The sequence below is a fragment of the Mustela putorius genome, unplaced genomic scaffold, assembly GCF_011764305.1.
Source record: "Mustela putorius furo isolate JIRA1106 unplaced genomic scaffold, ASM1176430v1.1 tig00000281_pilon_pilon_pilon, whole genome shotgun sequence".
NCBI lineage: Eukaryota > Metazoa > Chordata > Mammalia > Carnivora > Mustelidae > Mustela > Mustela putorius.
Genome location: NW_025421343.1, coordinates 22,353,889 through 22,374,275, shown reverse-complemented (window position 1 = coordinate 22,374,275; position 20,387 = coordinate 22,353,889). Strand labels below are relative to the sequence as shown.

General features: G+C 36.0%; 1 protein-coding gene across 2 annotated transcripts in view; it reads right to left on the bottom strand.

The window, feature by feature from the left end:
- SOS1 (SOS Ras/Rac guanine nucleotide exchange factor 1) overlaps positions 1 to 20,387 on the bottom strand; it is a 145,731-nt gene that overhangs the window by 46,747 nt on the left and 78,597 nt on the right. For both annotated transcript variants that reach the window (XM_004765523.3, XM_004765524.3), the window contains exons 7-8: positions 12,500 to 12,610; positions 12,324 to 12,422 (exon numbers count right to left, since the gene is read on the bottom strand). In XM_004765523.3, the coding sequence (XP_004765580.1) occupies positions 12,324 to 12,422; positions 12,500 to 12,610 (210 nt within the window). The remainder of the gene's footprint in view (positions 1 to 12,323; positions 12,423 to 12,499; positions 12,611 to 20,387) is intronic.

Here is a 20,387-nt window from a genome sequence, read left to right as displayed (position 1 = left end):
AATTGAAGCTAACTTCCATGAAAGCGGTGGCTCTTTGTTGCTACAGAAACAAAGCAGTGGCAAAGAGTTTACCTAATTCACAACATATAAGGGCTTCCTTTTGTTTAAAAAACACAAAACCTTTGAATTCATGTTTTTATTTCTAGAAATTAATTTTTCCAACATGAGATTCTATAAAATGAAGAAACTGCCATGCACTTGATGGTGGTGACAGGCAAAACCCAAGATTTCTCAGTTCAAGAACATTTTCAATACACTACCTAAAAAACTGATATAACTTAGAAATGCCTATTAAAAAAATACTTAACAAATAAAACCTATTCCATTCAAATAGGTACATTGCAATGCACAGGATGACAAAATATATAATCAAGAAATATATAATTGTCTAATGTTTGGGACATGGAATAAACATTTGTTTTTATCTTAAATATTGTATGTGTGCATATATATATATGCACACACATATATAAAGAGCTTATCACAGAATGGGAAAACACAAGCAAAGATGGGGACTGTGTTTTGACCACGGAATGGTTACCTATATACTCTTTGATAAGATACTAAGAACAGATTACAAAGTAGAAAATACATGGTCAACTGGTAAATTTAATTTACTAGTCCTGTAAACAAATGTATGGAATACTACCCAAATTATTCCAAAAACCAATGAATTAAGCCAACTGCTCCTGACTCTTTGCTATCTCATAATTTACACATCCCTTTAAAGGCTGAGCACAAGAAAGGCAATAATCCTCAATTATTCTTTTACAGTAGCAGCACAACTAGAAAGTATGGGTGGAAAAAGATGCAATTCATAACTAAAATGAGATTTAGAAATTGCAGACTTCAATTACTCATGCTATTTAAGTTTAAAAGTACACTTCATAATCAGTTCCTTTCCCCTCAAAAGTTGTTTTATCAGTAGGGATTTTATATATACAGATAATTTTTTTAAAATACACAAAATTTCAACCAGTAAGTGATGTTATATTAACAAAATTTGATCTTCTTTTACTTAATCAGCCTAAACCCTCATTTTCCCCCAAGGGAAATGGAATAAATAGTGTAAATTTGTAGTATAAACAGTATAAACTTACAGTACAAATAGTACAGCTTTTCCATTATTGTAAATCATATAATACCTTTATTAAATTAGCCAATATAAAAATGAAATCTTAAAATATAAATTGTAACATGACTTATAATTCACTGTTAGGAAAGAAATGCAAAATTCTCAAAGTTTTTGAGAAAGTCACATATTTTATTTAGATAATTAAGTATGGTCCCCTGTATATTTAGAGTATTAATAGGACCCGAGTGGGAAAAAAAAAAAAAAAACTCAAAAGGGCATATCTACAGGGGAAAGCCCATCAAGTGCCATTTGGAATGAAATTAGCAAATACTTGCCCTTCACTGTTTCCCCTCCTACTGCTGTAAACATCACAGTCATAACCAATACTGCAGAAAAGCTTCATAAAAATGCAAGAATTTCCAGCAATGGCAATGAAGTTAAGAAGTCTTGAGAGCCCTCCCACAGATAACAATTATATAATCTGGACAAAATGTAAAAACTATTTGTAGGCGCTGGAAAACATCTAGAAGAAAGCATAAACCAGCAGCAGCAATTACTCTTGAAAAGCTACAACTCCCAAGTGTATACACTTGCAAGATTAAGGCTTTCCCCAACCTCTCAGAGCAACAAACACCGTGGGGAGGAGTGAGAGGAAGAGAGCCTCTACAGGCTAGAGATCAAAGAGCACAGTTTAGGAGGAAATTTAAGGGGGAAATCTGGAAATGAATGAACTGCAGATGTGTTGACATCCAAAATCTGAAAATAAACTTCTCCAAGTACCTGGCTGATGCACGGGAAGACCCACAGGAGGCAAAAGAGCAGGCAGAGACCAAAGAGGAATCTACTTGTGAAAGTAGAATCTACTCGTGAAAGCTCTAATGGATGAGTTCTGAGGCTCTTTAAGAACTGAGTTTAGTCCCCAAATGTACAAAGCTCAGGTAGCAGAAAGCTGAAGACTTACTGGTTTCAAGTACCAGGGGATAAAGCCTAAAGCTGACAGAGTAGCTGGAAATTAAGAGGGAAATCTCCGGGCATAAGGAAACCACAGAGACTGTGCCCCCAAATCTGAACTAATCCCTGCCCAAATACTTGTCTGACTGCCAAATCATACACATGTAAGGGAGACCCAAGAGAATCAGCTAAAAAAGCTACATATGGAAATCCTAGAAAGTGAAGAGAGATACCAGTTGCTTCATAATACAGAAGAGATCAATTTGAAGCTGAATCCAGGAAAGTTAACTGCATACTAAAGTAAAAAACCAATATTCCAAAAACAAGAAACCCAACAATCCTCCACACAATAGAATCCAGAATTGTTAATGAGCAAACAACAGGGAAATGTGACCCATGTTCAGGGGGAAAAAAGTCAGTTAATAGAAAATGACTCCAAGTGGGCCCAGATGCTGAATTTAAGAAGGGCTTCAAAGTGGCTTTTATGATCATATTCAAAGAATTAAAGGAAAACATGGTCTTACTGAGTGGACAGATAGGGAGTCTGTGGAAACTATAAAACAAAATCCAAATGGAAATTCTATAGTAAGCAAGATAATAACTAATAGTTCAATTGACAGATTAATAAAATACTAATTTGAAGAACAAGGAAGGATAAGATTAAAGAATAATGAACAGTCTTACGGATTTGTGGGACAACACAAAGTAGTTCAACACACACGCAACTGGAGCTCCAGAAGGAAGGGAAGTGAAATAAAAAATGGCAGAAATATACAAGCATAATGTAAAAGCAAGTTAAAATCTGAAGTGTGGAAAGGAGTCTGAAACTTTAAACAGGATATCAACCTTAGAAAGGGTTAGACATAACACTCATTTATGAAAATAAGATACTTTAAAAAAACCATCTCCCTGTTTTTAGCAGAGAGAAGATTCCCAAAATTATAAATGCACCTCACAGTTTAGTTGATTTAAAATTTAAAATTAGAATAGTACAACAGTCAGCTGTTTACTGTTTCTTGTTACAATGGCTACTGAATTACACTATCTTATGTTTAACTTCAGACATTTGATGTCTACAGTCAGATGGAATACCATTTAAGCTCACTGCTCTAAGTCCACAGGTTTTGGATAAGAATTTCCAAATTTAGAAATCTAGTTCAATGGAATGGAAGCTTAAAGAGACCTCCATTGGGCTTATTTTTATGACAGAATCTACGCTAAGTCTTCTCTTATTGCTGGTATTAAGTCATCAACTCGTGGCAGTACAAAAAAAAAGTGTGGGGGCGCGTGGGTGGCTTAGTCTTTAACCATCTGTCTTAGACTCAGGTCATGATCCTACCATCCTAGGATCGAGTCGCACTGGACTCCTTACACAGCGGGAAGACTGCTTCTCCCTCTGCCACTCCCTCTGTTTGTATTCCTGCTCTTGCTATGTCTGTCAAATAAATAAACAAAATCTTAAAAAAAAAGTCTGAAGCACAGAGCAGTTAAACCAGATGCAAAACATGAAAAAAAAATTAGATAAAAAATGATCTAGTGTAGATGTTTGATTCTGTCCAGCTCCCAAACTGGAAAAGCACCAAATCAAAGCCATTAACAAATGTATACAACGGGTTTGTAGTAGGGGTTTGCAGGGCAGCCCTCTTTACAAAGAGCTTTTGGCACACTATGTGAAGGCCACTAGTGGGTGTTCAAAGTGTATGATGTAGCACAATTTATATTTCGCTCTTCCAATTTGTTTTGTGTAGCATTAAAAAATTTTTTTTATTTGACAAAGCACAAGCAAGGGGATCAGTAGAAGGAAAGGGAGAAGCAGGTTTTCTACCGAGCAGGGAGCCAGATATGGGGCTCGATCCCAGAACCCTAGGATCATGACCTGAGCTGAAGGCAGACGTTTAACCATCTGAGCTACCCAGATGCCCCTTCTTCAGCACATTTTTTTTTTAAAGATTTTATTTAGTTATTTGACAGACAGAGATCACAAGAAGGCAGAGAGGCAGGAAGAGAGAGAGGAAGAGAAGCAGGTTCCCCGCTGAGCAGAGAGCCCAAGGCAGGGCTCGATTCCAGGACCCTGGGATCATGACCTGAGCTGAAGGCAGAGGCTTTAACCCACTGAGCCACGCAGGTGCCCCTTGTTCAGCTTTTTTTTTTTTTTAATTTGGGGGGATAAAAATCTCTTAATTTTAACATTTCTCAATTTTTTATCCTAAATTTTCCACTCACTGTACCATTCAGTCCTAAGATTTTATCTGTAATCCTTTCCCACAATTCTAGTACTTAAACATTTGTGGCTACAATTTTTGTAATATTTTTGTAATATTTGCAATCTTAAGGGGAAAAAGGGTCAATCTTCAAATGAGTCTGCTATGTAAAAATCTAGGAATATTAGAAAATTTAATGTTAAATTTTTTTTTAAGATTTTATTTATTTGACAGACAGAAATCACAAGCAGGCAGAGAGGCAGGCAGAGAGAGAGAGTAGGAAGCAGGTTCCCCACTGAGCAGAGAGCCCGACATGGGGCTTGATCTCAGGACCCCGAGATCATGACCCGAGCTGAGGGCAGAGGCTTTAACCCACTGAGCCACCCAGGTGCCCTTAATGTTAAATTTTTTTAAATTTCTTTTTAAATATTTTATTTTATTTTAAAGATTTTATTTATTTATTTGACAGAGAGAGATCACAAGTAGGCAGAGAGGCAGGCAGAGAGAGAGGGGGAAGCAGGCTCCCCGCTGAGCAGAGAGCCCGATGCAGGGCTCAATCCCAGGACCCTGACATCATGACCTGAGCCGAAGGCAGAGGCTTTAACCCACTGAGCCACCCAGGTGCCCTTAATGTTAAGTTTTTAAAAATTTCTTTTTAAATATTTTATTTTAATCTCTATACCCAACATGGGGCTCAAAAAAAGATCAAGAGTCACATGCTCTATCAACTGAGCCAGCAAGATACTCCAAATTTTAAATTTTAATACAGAGAAAGAATCTAACCACATGAGTCTCCAGATTAAAGTTGTTAGTGTTCTTATTTTCTAAAATAAAGCTTGTGACCAAGATAAACACTGCAATGTTATAATGAAATAACATCAACTACAATACTTACTATTCTGTTGGTCCTCAATTTAATCTTACTTAAAAACACATGGTTGTTATGATGTGTTAAAATTAAACCCGGACATGTTTTCTCTCAATTATTTTGCTAATCTTGTACTTTTTATTACCAATAAAACCTAAGAAAGGTATAGAGATTTTAAGTGTTAAATTTTCTATTTTTTCATTTAAGACAAAGCATACATGATAACCCCAAACCCAATTACATACACTTAGTCTAATTCAGATGATTATGTTAGTAATTTTGAATTCCTGTCCATTTTTACCTGGCTATAGCCCATCCTGCCACAAGTCTGTTGGCTTTTCACTAGATTTTTGTGACTAAAATTAATTGTAAGTCTATGATCAGTATGAAATTATACTTAAATTGGGTTAATAAAAACAATATATGTATATATTGGTTTAAGAAAGACATTATATACTGGAAAATCAGAAAACCAAAAATGAATATAATTCTATAGCATACCAAAAACTAATTGTAATGGGTTGAACTATATTCAAGTTCTAACCTCTGGTGCCTGCGAATGTGATCTTATTTGAAAACTGGGTCTTTGCAGATATAATCAGGTTGAGATAAGGTCAGACTGGATTAGGGTGGGCCCTACACCTGTTGACTCGGCATCTGCTGCGTAGGAGAAAGGAAGAGACTTGGATGCAGAGATAAAAGAACAGAGAGCTGCGGGAAAAGCCATGTGAAGAGGAGGGAAGGAATGAAGCAATGGCATCAAGAGCTACCGAGGACTGCTAGGATTCACCAGAAGCTAAGAGACAGGATTCTGCTCTAAAGTCTTTAAAGGGACTGTGGCTCTGCTGACACCCTAATTTTGAATTTCTAGTATCCAAAACCATGAAAGTACAAATTTTTGTTGTTTTTAAGCCATGCAGTCTGTAGTACTTTGCTCTGGAAACCCTAGGAAATGAAGATACTAATGTACGTATAATGGTATAGATCTGAACCCAGTTTTTTTTTTTAACTGAGGGGAACTTACTTTTCCTTAGATTATATGGTCAACATATTTACACAGTCCCAAGTAACAGCTCTAAATTTGTTTAATAAAGCAAATCAAACTTCACATAGAAAAAAGAGTATTATTTTTCAGTTTCAGTAGTATTCAAGTCTTAATTACTTAACTAAACTTTTACTTTCTGAATTTATAAAGTTTAAAGAATTCTAAATTTCCAGGGCACCTGGGTGGTTCAGTCTGTTAAGCGTCCGACTGTTGATTTTGGCTCAGATCGTGATCTTAGGGTCATGGGATTGAGCCCTGCATCAGGCTCTGTGCTCAGCAGGGAGTTGCAAGAGATTCTCTCCTTCTCTTTATTTTTTTAAAAGATGTATTTATTTTACAGAGAGTGCACATGAGCAAGCATAGGGCAGGGGAGAGGGGAAGAGTGAGAGAGTGTAAGAAACTTTAGCAGACTGTGCTGAGCATGGAGTCTGATGAGGGGCTTGATCTCAACACCATGAAATCACAATCCGAGCCAAAACCAAGAGTTGGACGCTGAACCAACTGTGCCACACAGGGGTCCCAGATTCTCTCCTTCTCCGTCTATTCCTTGCCCCTGCTCATGAGCTCAACTTCTAATAAATAAATAAATAAATGAATGAATAAATAAATAAATAAATAAACCTTATTGAAAAATTCTAAGTTTCCAAAATTAGTTTAATTATATACAATTTATAGTTAAGCTTCTTCAAAAATGTAAGACATTTATAGGAATTCTAAGAAAATTATTATTTTTGCCATTTTTTTTTAACAAGTATTTATTGTCTAAGAGCCAGACACTACTAGGCATGAAAATTCAAAGCTACTCAGGGCTCACATCCACTCTGTGTGGAGCACAGTCTAAAACAAGGTGGACAAAAACGGGACAAGTTCTATGAGGCAGTATGATGAGAGGGAACTCAGTAAAAGGATCAGCCTAGGGAACCAAGGGAAACTTGACCAAGAAACCAAGATTTGAACAAACTCTTTGACAAGTAGGAATTTCTCAGATGAAAGGGGATGGCAGAAATAGAAGAAAAAGTCCAGGAAACAGGAACAAAAGCAAAGTGGAATTCTGAACAGGTCTGATATATCCAAGGCTGCTAAAAATTTTCTTATGGGTAAAGCACAAGGTGGGAAAGACTAGGTATTGAGACGAGCTAGAAAGAGGCTAAAGAATTTAGACTTTGGGGAAAGCTGATAGGGAACCAACTGCACTTTTTTAAAATTTTATTTTATTTTATTTTATTTGACAGAGAGAGATCACAAGTAGGCCGAGAGGCAGGCAGAGAGAGAGGAAGGGAAGCAGGCTCCCCGCTGAGCAGAGCCCGACGCGGGACTCGATCCCAGGACCTCGGGATCATGACCTGAGCCGAAGGTAGCAGAGGCTTAACCCACTGGCCACCCAGGCGCCCCACAACTGCACTTTTAAAACTAAAGGTTCCATGAGGCATAAAGGCCATATAGGAAGCCACTACAGTAGTCCCTGCAAGACATGCAGGGAGGAGGGGGGCATGGGGGCAGGGGGTGAGGCTGGACTAAGGCAGTGTTAGTGAAATATAGGGAACAAAGTAACTTCCAGAAATGTATTATGTTTTAAAGATTTACTTTAAATCTTTAAAGTAAAGTAAAGTATGAGTGAGCACACATACAAAGATAGAGTAGGGGGAGAGAGAGAGGGAGAGAGACTCCCAAGCGGACTTTACACTGGGTGTAGAGCCTGACACCAGGCCAATCTCACAACCGTGAGATCACGATCTGAACCAAAACCATAAGTTGGATGCTTAACTGACTGCGCCACCCAGATGCCCCAGAAATGTATTGTTTTAAAAGGGTTTTATGCCTGCAACTCCACCAAAACAAAACAAAACAAAAACAAAAACAAAAACCGACTAGAACTGGTAAATGAATTCAGTAAGGTCTCAGGATACATAATTAATATACAGAAATCTGTTACATTTTTATATGCTAGCAATGAAGTAGCAGAAAGACAATGTAAGAAAACAATCCAATTTACAATTGCACCAAAAATAACAAAGTACCTAGAAATAAATTAAACCTAGGAGGTGAAAGATCTGAACTCCAAAAACTATAAAACTGATAAAAGAAACTCAGAGGACACAAACAAATGGAAAGACATAAATATTCCACACTCATGGATTAGAAAAATCAATACTGTTAAAATGTCCATACTACCCAAAGCAATCTACAGATTTAACATAATCCCTATCAAAACACTAACATTTTTTTATGGAACTAGACAAATAATACTAAAATTTGTATGAAACTACACAAGACACTGAATAGCCAAAGCAATCTTGAGATAGAACAACAAAGCTGGATGTATCAAAATCCCCATTATAAAGCTATAGTAATCAAAACAGTATGGCACTGGCACAAAAACAGACACATAGATCGAAAGAACTAAATAGAGACCCCAGAAATAAACCCCATCTTTATGGTCATTTAATCTGCAACAAAGAAAGCAAGACTATGCAATGGGTAAAAGACATTCTCTTCAACAAGTGGTGCTGGGAACACTGGACAGTTACATACAAAAGAATGAAACTGGACCACTTTCTTGTACCATACAGAAAAATAAACTCCAAATGGATGAAAGACCTAAATGTGTGACTTGAAACCATAAAACTCCTAGAAGAAAACAGGCATTCATTTCTTTGATATTGGCTATAGGAACATTTTTCTAGACATATCTCCTCAGGCAAGGAAAATAAGCAAAATTAAACTTTGGGTCTATACCAAAATAAAAAGCTTTTGCAAAGTGAAGGAAACAAACAAGAAAAATAAGAAGGCTCCCTATTGCATGGGAGATAATTGCAAATGATAGATCCAATAAGAGGTCACTATCCATGATATATAATAAACAAACTTAGGGACCCCTGGATGGCTCTGTCAGTTAAGCATCTGCCTTTGGCTCAAGTCATGACCCCAGGGTCCTGGAATCGAGTCCTGCATTGGGCTCCTTGCTCAGTGGGGAACCTTTTTCTCCCTCTACCTCTGCCTACTACCCCCCCCCTTGTGCTCTCTCTTTTTGACAAATAAATAAATAAAATCTTTTAAAAAAACAAAAATAAAAACAAAAAACCCTATATACAACTCAATGCCAAAACCCACAAGTAATCCAATTAAAAAATGGGTAGAGGACATGAACAGACATTTCTCCAAAGACAACATACAGATGTCCAACAGAGCACACGAAAAGATGCTCAACATCACTAATCATCAGGGAAACACAAATCAAAACTACAATGAGATATCACCTTCTACTTAATCAAAGTGGCTAAAATAAAAAACACAAGAAATAACAAGTGCTGGTGAGGATGTGGAGAAAAAGGAACCCTTATGTGCTGTTGGTGAGAATGCAAATTAGTCAGACACTACGAAAAAACCTCCATACTTGGAGGTTCCTCAAAAAATTAAAAATGTGATCCTGTAATTCCACTACTGGGTATTTACCTAAGGAACATAAAAATTTGAAAAGATATACACACTCCATTTATTACAGCATTATTTACAATAGCCAAATTATGGAAGCAGCCCAAGTATCTACCAATAGATGAATAAAGAAGATGTGGTGTACATATACAATGGAATATTATCCGTTCATAAAAAAGAACGAGATTTTGCCATTTGTAACAATATGGATGGACCTGCAATGTAATGCTAGATGAAATAAGTCAATGAGAGAAAGACCAATACCACATGATTTCACTCATATGTGGAATTTAAGAAAAAAACAAATGAACAACAAAGAAAAAAAGAGGACAAACAAAAAAACAAATTTAAATACAGAGAACAAACTGATGGTTGCCAGAGGGAAGGGAGGTGAGAATCCCCTGAAGTAGTTTAAGGATTAAGAGTACACCTATCTCGAGGAGCACTAAGTAATGTACAGAACCACTGAATCATTATAATATACACCCGAAACTAATACAACACTGTGTGTTAATTATACTTCAACAAACATAAAACAAAAATATAGAAGGGTTTCATGGTTCATCTAATTTGGGAAACTCTAGAAAACCATTAGATTGCTTCACTGCACAATTTTACAAAGTCCAAATATTCTAACATATTTTGAAAATTTCTAGGAGTATATAATTAAGGATGTAGTCTTTCTCCAACATATCTGACCACTGCACATCCCTCCCCACAACTTTTTATTTAGAATATCTCATGGGACTAGCATCTCAAAGAATATTCCTTGAAAATACTGCTCAATGAAAATATTTAATTAAGCAACACACCAACAAATATAAATTGAAAATAAGTACAAATAATACATTAGTACTGATGGGATGCAGAATAAAAAGGAGGGATCACAGTCCATGGGATTAACTAGGCAAGGTTTCCCACTCAATATACTGCAATTCTGCAGTGGAACCTTAGGCAGTAAGATGAACTAGGGATACATATGCTTAAACCAATAGAAATCTTTTAAATTTCTGAATGATGACTTAATTTAAAAACTCCATTATCACAACTTAACAATTTAAAACATTTTTAATTGCCTGTACTTGGGGGAGTAAATAATTACTTATATTATTAAGATGATTAGATTTTACAGCCTTTTCAACCTTCATCAGAGCTTCTTGTTCTTATTTATAAATTAAAAAATGCTTCTGGGTTTCATCTGGCTTTAATGCTTCAGAATTTCATTACAGTCTCAGGTTAAAATCCCATTATCACATAAACTATTACGAACAAGGATTCTATGTAACAAACTTGTTTGCAAATATCCTGTTAGGACTATGGTTTGTCATAATGAATTCTTTGTAAAGAATGGTTTTGTATAACAAATGCTTCCTCTTGATTATCCTCTTAAAATAATCATTCTATATTACCAAAGACCTTAAATGGTATGCTGTTTTCAGTCTAGAATGGAGAGTTAAGAGCTCTGTAATTCTGCTTGGTGATTAAATCCTTTACCTCCCTTGGTCCTTCCCTAGTTCAAACATTCCTACTTGAGAATCTAAGGTCCAAATCACTACAATGTAAAAAGAGTGGACATCATTCACTGATTCATTATAGAGAGCCCATTTCAGCATGTACTTCTGCAAACTGTAAATATAATTTCTACTAATAAATTTTCCGTAACAAAATTGTAATATTAAATAGAATTTTTCTTTAATGAAGAAAACATTCTTTTAAAAGCTAAAGAAATAATAATATTAACCCATGTCTTATTTTGTCTCTTTGGGGCTAGTCCATTAAGGGTAAACAGAGTATCTCTATTATTTCATCCCTTATTGTAAATTTTTGAAAAAAAAACCCTGATGTTTTTTAGGACATATTATCCATAGTCCAAAGAAGATATCATTAGATGTTTACATAAGAAATTTAAAAGTAAATGACTTTTTTTTCTTTTAAGATTTTATTTATTTGACAGACAAGAGACACAGCAAGAGAGGGAACACAAGCAAGGGGAGTGGGAGAAGGAGAAGCAGGCTTCCCACTGAGGAGGGAGCCCAGCACAGGGCTCGATCCCAGGACCCTGGGATCATGACCTGAGCCAAAGGCAAGTGCTTACGACTGAGCCACCCAGACACCAGAAAAGTAAATCACTTTAAGTTATACCAATGAATTATAACTTATACAGGCTAAGTGTCCCTTTTTCCTTAATTTCAGTGTGTAAAAGGAAGAGGGGGAAAAAACTCAAAATCCTTTCCTTTCAGACAGTGCTTCTTAAATTGTATATTTTGAACTGTGACTGAATAAGGAATTTTTACTGGGATTATACACAATTCACTGTTTCTAAGGTAATGTGAAGCTGTTGTATAGAGATAGTTCTAAACTTGAGTGATGAAAACTAGGTGATTAATAGTCTCCATTACTTTGGTCTTCTCTCTACATTGGGTCCCTTAGCTAAGTGCCTGAATCAATCTGCTGAGGTCCGAAAATGGAGATATGGATGCAGAAACCCAAGACTGTTTCTAAACAACTGGCTACGTAAGCAAAAGGGCACAAGATAAAAATATCTGATAATTGCTCAAAAAATCACTAGTAAAACTAGAGAAAATATGGTACTCTTTTGCAGACTCCTTTACATTTTATTCTTAACTAGAAAAAACAATTAGATATAGATTAATGTTCTCGGGTGCTAACATAATAACGCACAACTAAATTGGTAAAAAGAAGCTGTATCACATCTGAATGTTTTCTAAGTAGCAGTAAGAGTTTTCTTACCTTCAAAAGTTCAAAGTAATGCAGACAGTGGTAAACGGGGGCTAGAAGTAGCCTGGGCAGAACATACTGAACAGCTTCTTTGAAGCCTTCGCCTATTGACTAAAAAACAAAGTAATTAATTTTTTTTTAAGTTTACTTTTCAGACATCATATATCTTGATTTAAAAATTACTGTACCTGTAAATAGAGTGCTGCTCCAGGCTTTGATAACTGACTAAGGAAACGATCGTGAAAACCAGGCCGTAAGATATCGCGAGCGTATGATTCGTATGGATCAAAGGCCAGTTCCTTAGAAAACAAAGAATGTAAAACATACATAATCTTTCTCCAAGTTAAAACTTAAATAACTTACCGCCAGAAATACAGAAAGATTAAATTATAGGCACATCCAAGCTAGCACAGTTATGTGCTTCTTTTTAAGCCTCAAACAAAATTACATGGCTATCCATTATGATTTTAATTAAGGACAAGTTTAATATTCTCTAGAAGAGATAAGTAAATCAGTTCTTTCTGATGAATAGTGATATCCTTATAGGTTATGACACCTCTCCTCAAAGGATTCTAGTAGAGCATTATCAACAAAAGTGGTCAAAAGAATGGCAAGACTTTGGTTCTGGAAAACAAAATTTAGCTGGAACAACAACAAATACAAATATCAACAATGAGGTAAAGTAAAACCTTTGGAATAGGGGCATCCAACATTTATTTTCTCATGGTTATTTCTTATTGGTAGACTTTTACTTTCACATTCTTCAAGCCAAAGGTAGCAGTCTGTATCATCTAAAATTATTATAGTTTTCACAAGCAATTAAACAAGAGTTTATCCAAATTGCCAAAAATTCTACTATCATCAATCATAAATGAACTAAACAATTTGAATGGTTAGGTCTAAAAGAGTACAATCTATGGGTTTTGATGATTCCTGAGGAAAAAGAGCATCAGTGTCTTGATTTTAGAAGGAGCCATCCTCTGCCCTATTCCTTGTTAAAAAACAAACAAAACAAACTTGTGAAAATTGCGCTCTAGATTCTAGCTAGAGTTCATTTCTAGGATGGGGAATTCTAGAAAGAGGCAGAGGACATCTAGTGGAGGAGTAGAGAAGGAAGAGGGACTGACAGCTCAAATGATGTTTATGTTCATTACCCTTAATGTAGTTTCTTAGATTTTCTTTTTTTTAAGGGAAGACTGAATAATAACAATACAAGATCAGAAATCAGAAGACCTGAGTTCTAGACTTTGTAAAATATAATATGGCATATAAAGTTCTAAGTCATCCTAAATTCCTTGAACTGACTCCTGATTCATTTCCCAATTTCAACTCCTTCAACTACTTTCCCAACTAAAAATTTCTATAATAATGTAACACTGGAAATTGCAGTCCACTCCAGATTTTACAAGAACGGATGGTAACATTCCAAAAATAATTAATAGAAGGGAGTCAGGTATGAGCAGAATAGATGGGAGAGAGAAATAAAAATGTGATCTGATGCTTTATCACGGGTCTCTTGAACTCTTGAACTCTAGAAATGTTTGCCCTCTCCCTCTTTCAATGAACTCTAATTTACTACAGAATTTTTAGGACAACTATATGCAAGAAGTAAAGGCTATACAGCAAAGTGGCTTAAGAGCATAACTTTAGAGTCACAGAGACCCAAATTCCCATTCTGATTATACTACTTATTAGCTGAATGAGCTTTGATAAACTAAGCTAGTTTCTTCATTGAAAAATGGATAGTACCTACTTTCAAGGGGTTGTTTTAGGAATTAAATGAGGTATCTTAAGCAAAGTGCTTACTATGCACGTACATAGTAAGCACTGAATAAAAGGTCCCCAGTATTATCATTCTAAAATAGCATGTTTCAATAGAGAAAAAAACTAACTACTAACTAGGAATCCAACCTCTCATCACAGTTTTATTCTTGAGGATAAATACATAGAATTGCAAGCACTTCTAAGAATCCTTGTATAAGTTAACAGATTTTATGATTAGTTTATAGGTTAAAAATCAATACTTAAAAGATTCATAAAATTCTGATTGTCAATATATGTAACTGTGTATTAATGATTAAAAACGTAGAATATTCCAAACACATAGAAAGATACAGAGAAAAACCTAACTATATTCACCATGTGGCTCAAAATAGTTCAACTTTATCTTATAAACTTGTTTCAGCTTTAAAAAAAAAAAAGTAAGACACCATTGTGGTAATTGATCTACCTGAGCCCCCTTTCACAAGCTTATCTCCTCCCTTACTGATCCCCAAAGGAAATCACTGTCCTGAATTTGAATTTTATCATTTCTATGTATGTTTTTATATAATGACACATGTATCAAGAAATAAGGCAATGTTTTTTTTTTTTTTAAAGATTTTATTTATTTATTTGACAAAGAGAGAGAGATCACAGGTAGGTAGAGAGGCTGGCAGAGAGAGAGAGAGAGAGAGAGAGAAAAGCAGGCTCCCTGCTGAGCAGAGAGCCCGATGTGGGACTCGATCCCAGGACCCTGAGATCATGACCTGAGCTGAAGGCAGCGGCTTAACCCACTGAGCCACCCAGGCACCCCAATAAGGCAATGTTTTTAAACTTTATATAAATACCGTAATGTATTTATTCTTTTGCAATTTGCACTTTACATTCAAAGTTGTGTCTAAGATTTATCCATTTGTATTAATATGGTTTCTTCCATTCATTTATTCTAAACTCTGTAACATTTTATTGTATAAATATGTATTTTTTGAGATAATTTAGATTCACATGTAGTTTCATGTGTGCACACTACTCAGTTTCCCATCATGGTAACTAACATTTTGCAATAGTACAAATATAGTGCAATATCACAATCTGGCCATTGACACTGATGTAAAGTATACAATATTTCTATCACTACAGGGATCTCTCTTACTGCCTTTTTTTTAAGAAAAACTTTTTTAAAATTTTATTTTTTTAAAGTAATCTCTACACCCAACGTGAGGCTCAAACTCCAAACCCGAGATCAAGTCTCACGCTCCACTAAGCCAGCCAGGTGCCCCTCTCTTGTTGCCCTTTAACAACGACACCTCCCTCCTTCCTATAGGCACCCAAATCTGGATTATGTATTTTTTGTTTTGTAGCTCATGCTTTGGGTGTCGTATCTAAGAATTCTTTGCCAAAGCCAAGGTTGTGAAGATTAAGCCATGCTTTCTTCTTGTTCTTCTTCGTCTTCTTTCAAGATTTAATTTGACAGAGATCACAAGCAGGCAGAGAGAGAGGAGGAAGCAGGCTCCCTGCCAAGCAGAGAGCCTGACACGGGGCTCGATCCCAGGACCCTGGGACCATGACCTGAGCCGAAGCAGAGGCCTCAACCCACTGAGCCACCCAGGCGCCCCAAGCCATGCTTTCTTCTAAGAGTTTTATAATTTTAGCTCTTACATTAGATCCATTTTATGTTTGTATATTGAGTGAGGCAAAAAGTTCAAATTCATTCTTTCATGTTTCCCATAACTTTATAGTGTCTTTTTATAAACAGAAGTTTGGTGTTTTGATTTTTTTTTAAATTACCATATAGCACATAGCCTCCCCGATGTCCATAACTCAACCATCCTCTCCCTTCTCCCCTCCCCCCGGCAACCTTCAGTTTGTTTTGTGAGATTAAGAGTCTCTTATGGTTTGTCTCCCTCCTGATCCCATCTTGTTTCATTTTTTCCTTCCCTACACCCAAACTCCCCACATTGCCTCTCAAATTCCTCCTATAAGGGAGATAACATAATTGTCTTTCTCTGATTGACTTATTTTCCTCAGCATAATACCCTCTAGGTTCCATCCATGTCATTGCAAATGGCAAGATTTCATTTTTTATGGCTGCATAGTATTCCATCATATATCTATATCTATACCACATCTGTTTTATCCATTCATCTGTTGATGGACATCTAGGTTCTTTCCACAGTTTGGCTATTGTAGACATTGCTGCTATAAACATTCGGGTGCACGTGCCCCTTCAGATCACTACATTTTTATCTTTAGGGTAAATACCCAATAGTGCGATTGCTGGGTTATAGGGAAGCTCTATTTTCAACTTTTTGAGGAACCTCCATGCTTGTAAACAGAAGTTTTAAAATTTTAATTTTTCATGGTTTGCACTCTCAATGTTCTTTAAGAAACCCTTCCTATCTCAAAGTCATAAACATATTCTCCTATATTCTCTTCTGAACTTTTAAAGTTTGCTTCTCATTTTTGGATTTTTAATCTGTTGAGAACTTGCGTATGATGTGAGCTAAGGATGGAATTTTTTCTTTCCACATGGATAACCAGTTTTGACCCAACATAATTTTTTAATTCGTTTTTTCTTTCTCTACTGGTTGATAATTACAATCTCAGTCACATATAATGTGTGTATGTGTGTTTTTTTTCAGGACTCTATTCTGTTGCAGTTTGTTTATACCTTCACCAATACCGTGCTACTTACTGTGACTACATAATAAATTTTAAAATATGACAAGACAAGTACTCTTAACTTGTTCTTCCTCAAAATTTTAATTTTTGTCCCTTCATTCTTCCGCACGAGTTTTAGGACTAGTGTGCTAAGCACTGGATTTAGAGATTATTTGGGAGACTAGTATCATTATACTACTGGGTCTTTCCATACATGAACATAATATGTATTTCCACATATTCAGATCTTCTTTATGAACCTAATTATTTTATGATTTTCTTAACTGGTCTAGAATATTTGTTGGGCTTATTTCTGAGTGTCTTGTAGTTTTGTTTCTATAGTGAATGGAGTTTTTCCTTTAATATCATGTACAATGGTTTATAACTTGAGCACAGTAATGCTATCAATTTTTAAGCTAATCTTTTATGTGGCAACTATACTGAACTTGCCTAATATACTACATAAATCTTGGGTTTGCCATGTTTACATGGTTTTGAACCTCCTACAAGTGAAATTACATAGTATTTTGAATGTCTTTATATGGTTCACCATGTTGCCCTTTTTATAAAAAATCGGTTGTTCATTCTTTTTTATGGTCATAGCATTTCACTGTGTGAATATATGACAATTCACTATGAATAAACCTGCTGTGAACATTTTTTTTTAAAGATTTTTATTTATTTATCAGAGAGAGAGGGGGAGAGAGAGAGCACAGGCAGACAGAATGGCAGGCAGAGGCAGAGGGAGAAGCAGGCTCCCCGCCAAGCAAGGAGCCCGATGTGGGACTCGATCCCAGGACACTGGGATCATGACCTGAGCCAAAGGCAGCTGCTTAACCAACTGAGCCACCCAGGCGTCCCACTGTGAACATTTTTAAACATGTTTTTTGGTAAACACATGCACCCAGTTTTGTCTGGTATATGCGTAAGAGTGAAACTGCTGGATCATTTGGTACACTGTAGGCTTAATTTTAGTAGATAAGCCAGTTTTCTGAAGGGGCTGTACCATTTTATATCCCATCCATCAGCAATGCAGAGTTCCAACTATTCAGTAGTTTTACATTGCATTTCCTTGATGAATAATGATGCTGAACTTTCTTCAAGAAGTACCTGCTTAGGTCTTCTATTTTCTTAAAAAACTTCACTTAGGTCTTCTATTTTCTTAAAAAACTTCACTGTTTTTAAGTTACTGATTTTACACACTCTGGATAGGACTCTTTCACTGTCTCACCATCTACAGGTCGCCTTTTCACACTCTTAATTTTGGTTATTGATCCAGATGTTCTTACCTTTAAAGAAGTCCAGTTTATCAATATTTTTTTTCATGGTTCTGGTGTCTTAAGAAATCTTTCCTTATTTGGGGTGCCTGGGTAGCTGAATCAGTTAAGCGGCTGCCTTCAGCTCAGGTCAGATCCTAGCGTCATGGGATTGAGTCCCACATCGGGCTCCCTGCTCAGCAGAGAGCCTGCTTTTCCCTCTCCCTCTGCCTGCCACTCTTCCTACTTGTGATCTTTAGCTCTCTGTCAGATAAATAAATAAAATCTAAAAAAAAAAAAAAAGAAATAAAGCTAGCTTTCCTTATTCTAAGGTCATGAAGATCTTACATTTGCTTCTACAAGTTTTATTATCTTAAACTTTGAACTCACTTTTTTTTTTTTCTTAAGATTTCATTTATTTATTGGAGAGAGCAAGACAGACATAGTAAGAGAGGACAGGAGCAGGAAGAAGCAGGCTACCTGCTGAGCAGGAAGCCAATGTGGGATTCGATCCCAGGACTCCGGAACCATGACCTGAGCTGAAGGCAGTCACTTAACCAACTGAGCCACCCAGGGACCCTAAACTCATCTTGAATAAAAGTTCAGTTGGGCAGAAAATTCCATTTTCCCTTAGTACTTGAAGCTACCACTCAACTGTTAGCCTCTATTGTTAAAGAGAAGCCTTCTGTCATTCTATTTGTAGTTCTTTTCAAGTATTCTCTCTTTTCTCTCTCACAAATTTTAAGATTTTTCTCTTTATCCTTAATGTTCTATAGTTTCACTAGAATGTTTTTGGCTGTAGGTTTATTTTTATTAATCCCGTGCAGTATTTGGAATTCATTTCTGATCTGGGAACTCATGTCTTCATTTCTGGTAAATACTCAATTTTTACCTCTTCATGTATTTCTTCTCCATCATTCTTTAACTGAAACTCCTATTAGATGACATCAAAGCCCTTCAATGTAGCCTGTATTACTCTTAGCTATTCTTTCACATTCTAATTGTGGTTTCTCTGTGTCACATTCTGTGCTCAATTCCTTTTTCCAATTCATTAATTTTCTCTTTGAAATAAGTTTAGCAAATGTTTACTACATACTGAGTTTTTATTTATATTTAATTCCCAATATCCCTATATATTTTTTGTTACTTGCCTGTTCTTATTTTCTTTCCACCTATTTTTGCTTCAGCACATCTTCTTTATAAATGGATCACAGTTCTTCATTTAACTCTGAGCATCCTAAACTTCTTTTAAACTCTTTGTATGTCTATTGTACAAAATTAATTTCATCTGGAATGAATTCATTTTCTAATTGTTGATTTTGTTAGATAGCACTCTAAACATTAGAGTTTGTCTTGTATTTTGGAATTCTGTATTATATAGACTTCTTAGGGGGAGGCTTTTAATTTCTGGTTTCCTTTTTTTCTCTCCCATCCATTTATGGTCACTCTTGTAGACCTGAACCTGCTCTGTAAATGATTTTGGGGTCTCAGGCTCTATAATCATACCGGCTTAATACTGTAAGATAATTTGTTAAGTTTTAAAGTATTTTTGTTACAAGGTAGTGTTTCTTTGTCCCTGACCTCAAGTCCAAACCTTCCAGGGAGGAAGTTGTAGGATTGCTCCAGCATCTTCTTATAATCAGGATCCTGGAGCAAGAAGTCTTGCTCACTTTTTTTTTTTTTTTCAAGATTTTATTTATTTATTTGACAGACAGAGATCACAAGTAGGCAGAGAGGCAGGCAGAGAGAGAAGGAAGCAGGCTCCATGCCAAGCAGAGAGCCCGATGCGGGGCTCGATCTCAGGACTCTGAGATCATGACCTGAGCTGAAGGCAGAGGCTTAAACCACCGAGCCACCCAGAGGCCCCTCTTGCTCACTTTCATAGAGCACAGTTAGTCTTCATTATCCTCAAAGGCAACACCCAACTACTGGAGCTCATTACTTTGAATGTTTACTCTATTTCTGAACTTATATTTGAGCCTAGTTATGTATAGTCCTTTAAAAAAATATATACTTTATGACTTCTGTGTGTTTGAAGCAAGAATGAAGGGGTGTCGTGAAGCTTAAGCTTACCATACTATTTAGTGTAAAAATCTTAAATTTTTTTTTTTATAAACTCAACCTTATGTTTGTGGATTTTAGAGTCAGAACAAAGTAAGAGCTAAAAATCTCAGAATGATGACCAATACTAACTTATTAGGACTAAATCCTGTATTTTAGCATTTGAATACCCAAGGAGAAAGTTACTATTTTTCTACCCCCATAACATTTTATTCATCCAGGTCCTAGACTTGATTTTCCTGTTCACTTCACTCCTCCTATTCTAAATAATAATGTACAATGTGAAGGTGGTTAGCTAAATATTTAAGGTAGGTTACTTTAATTCTCACAAAGTCTT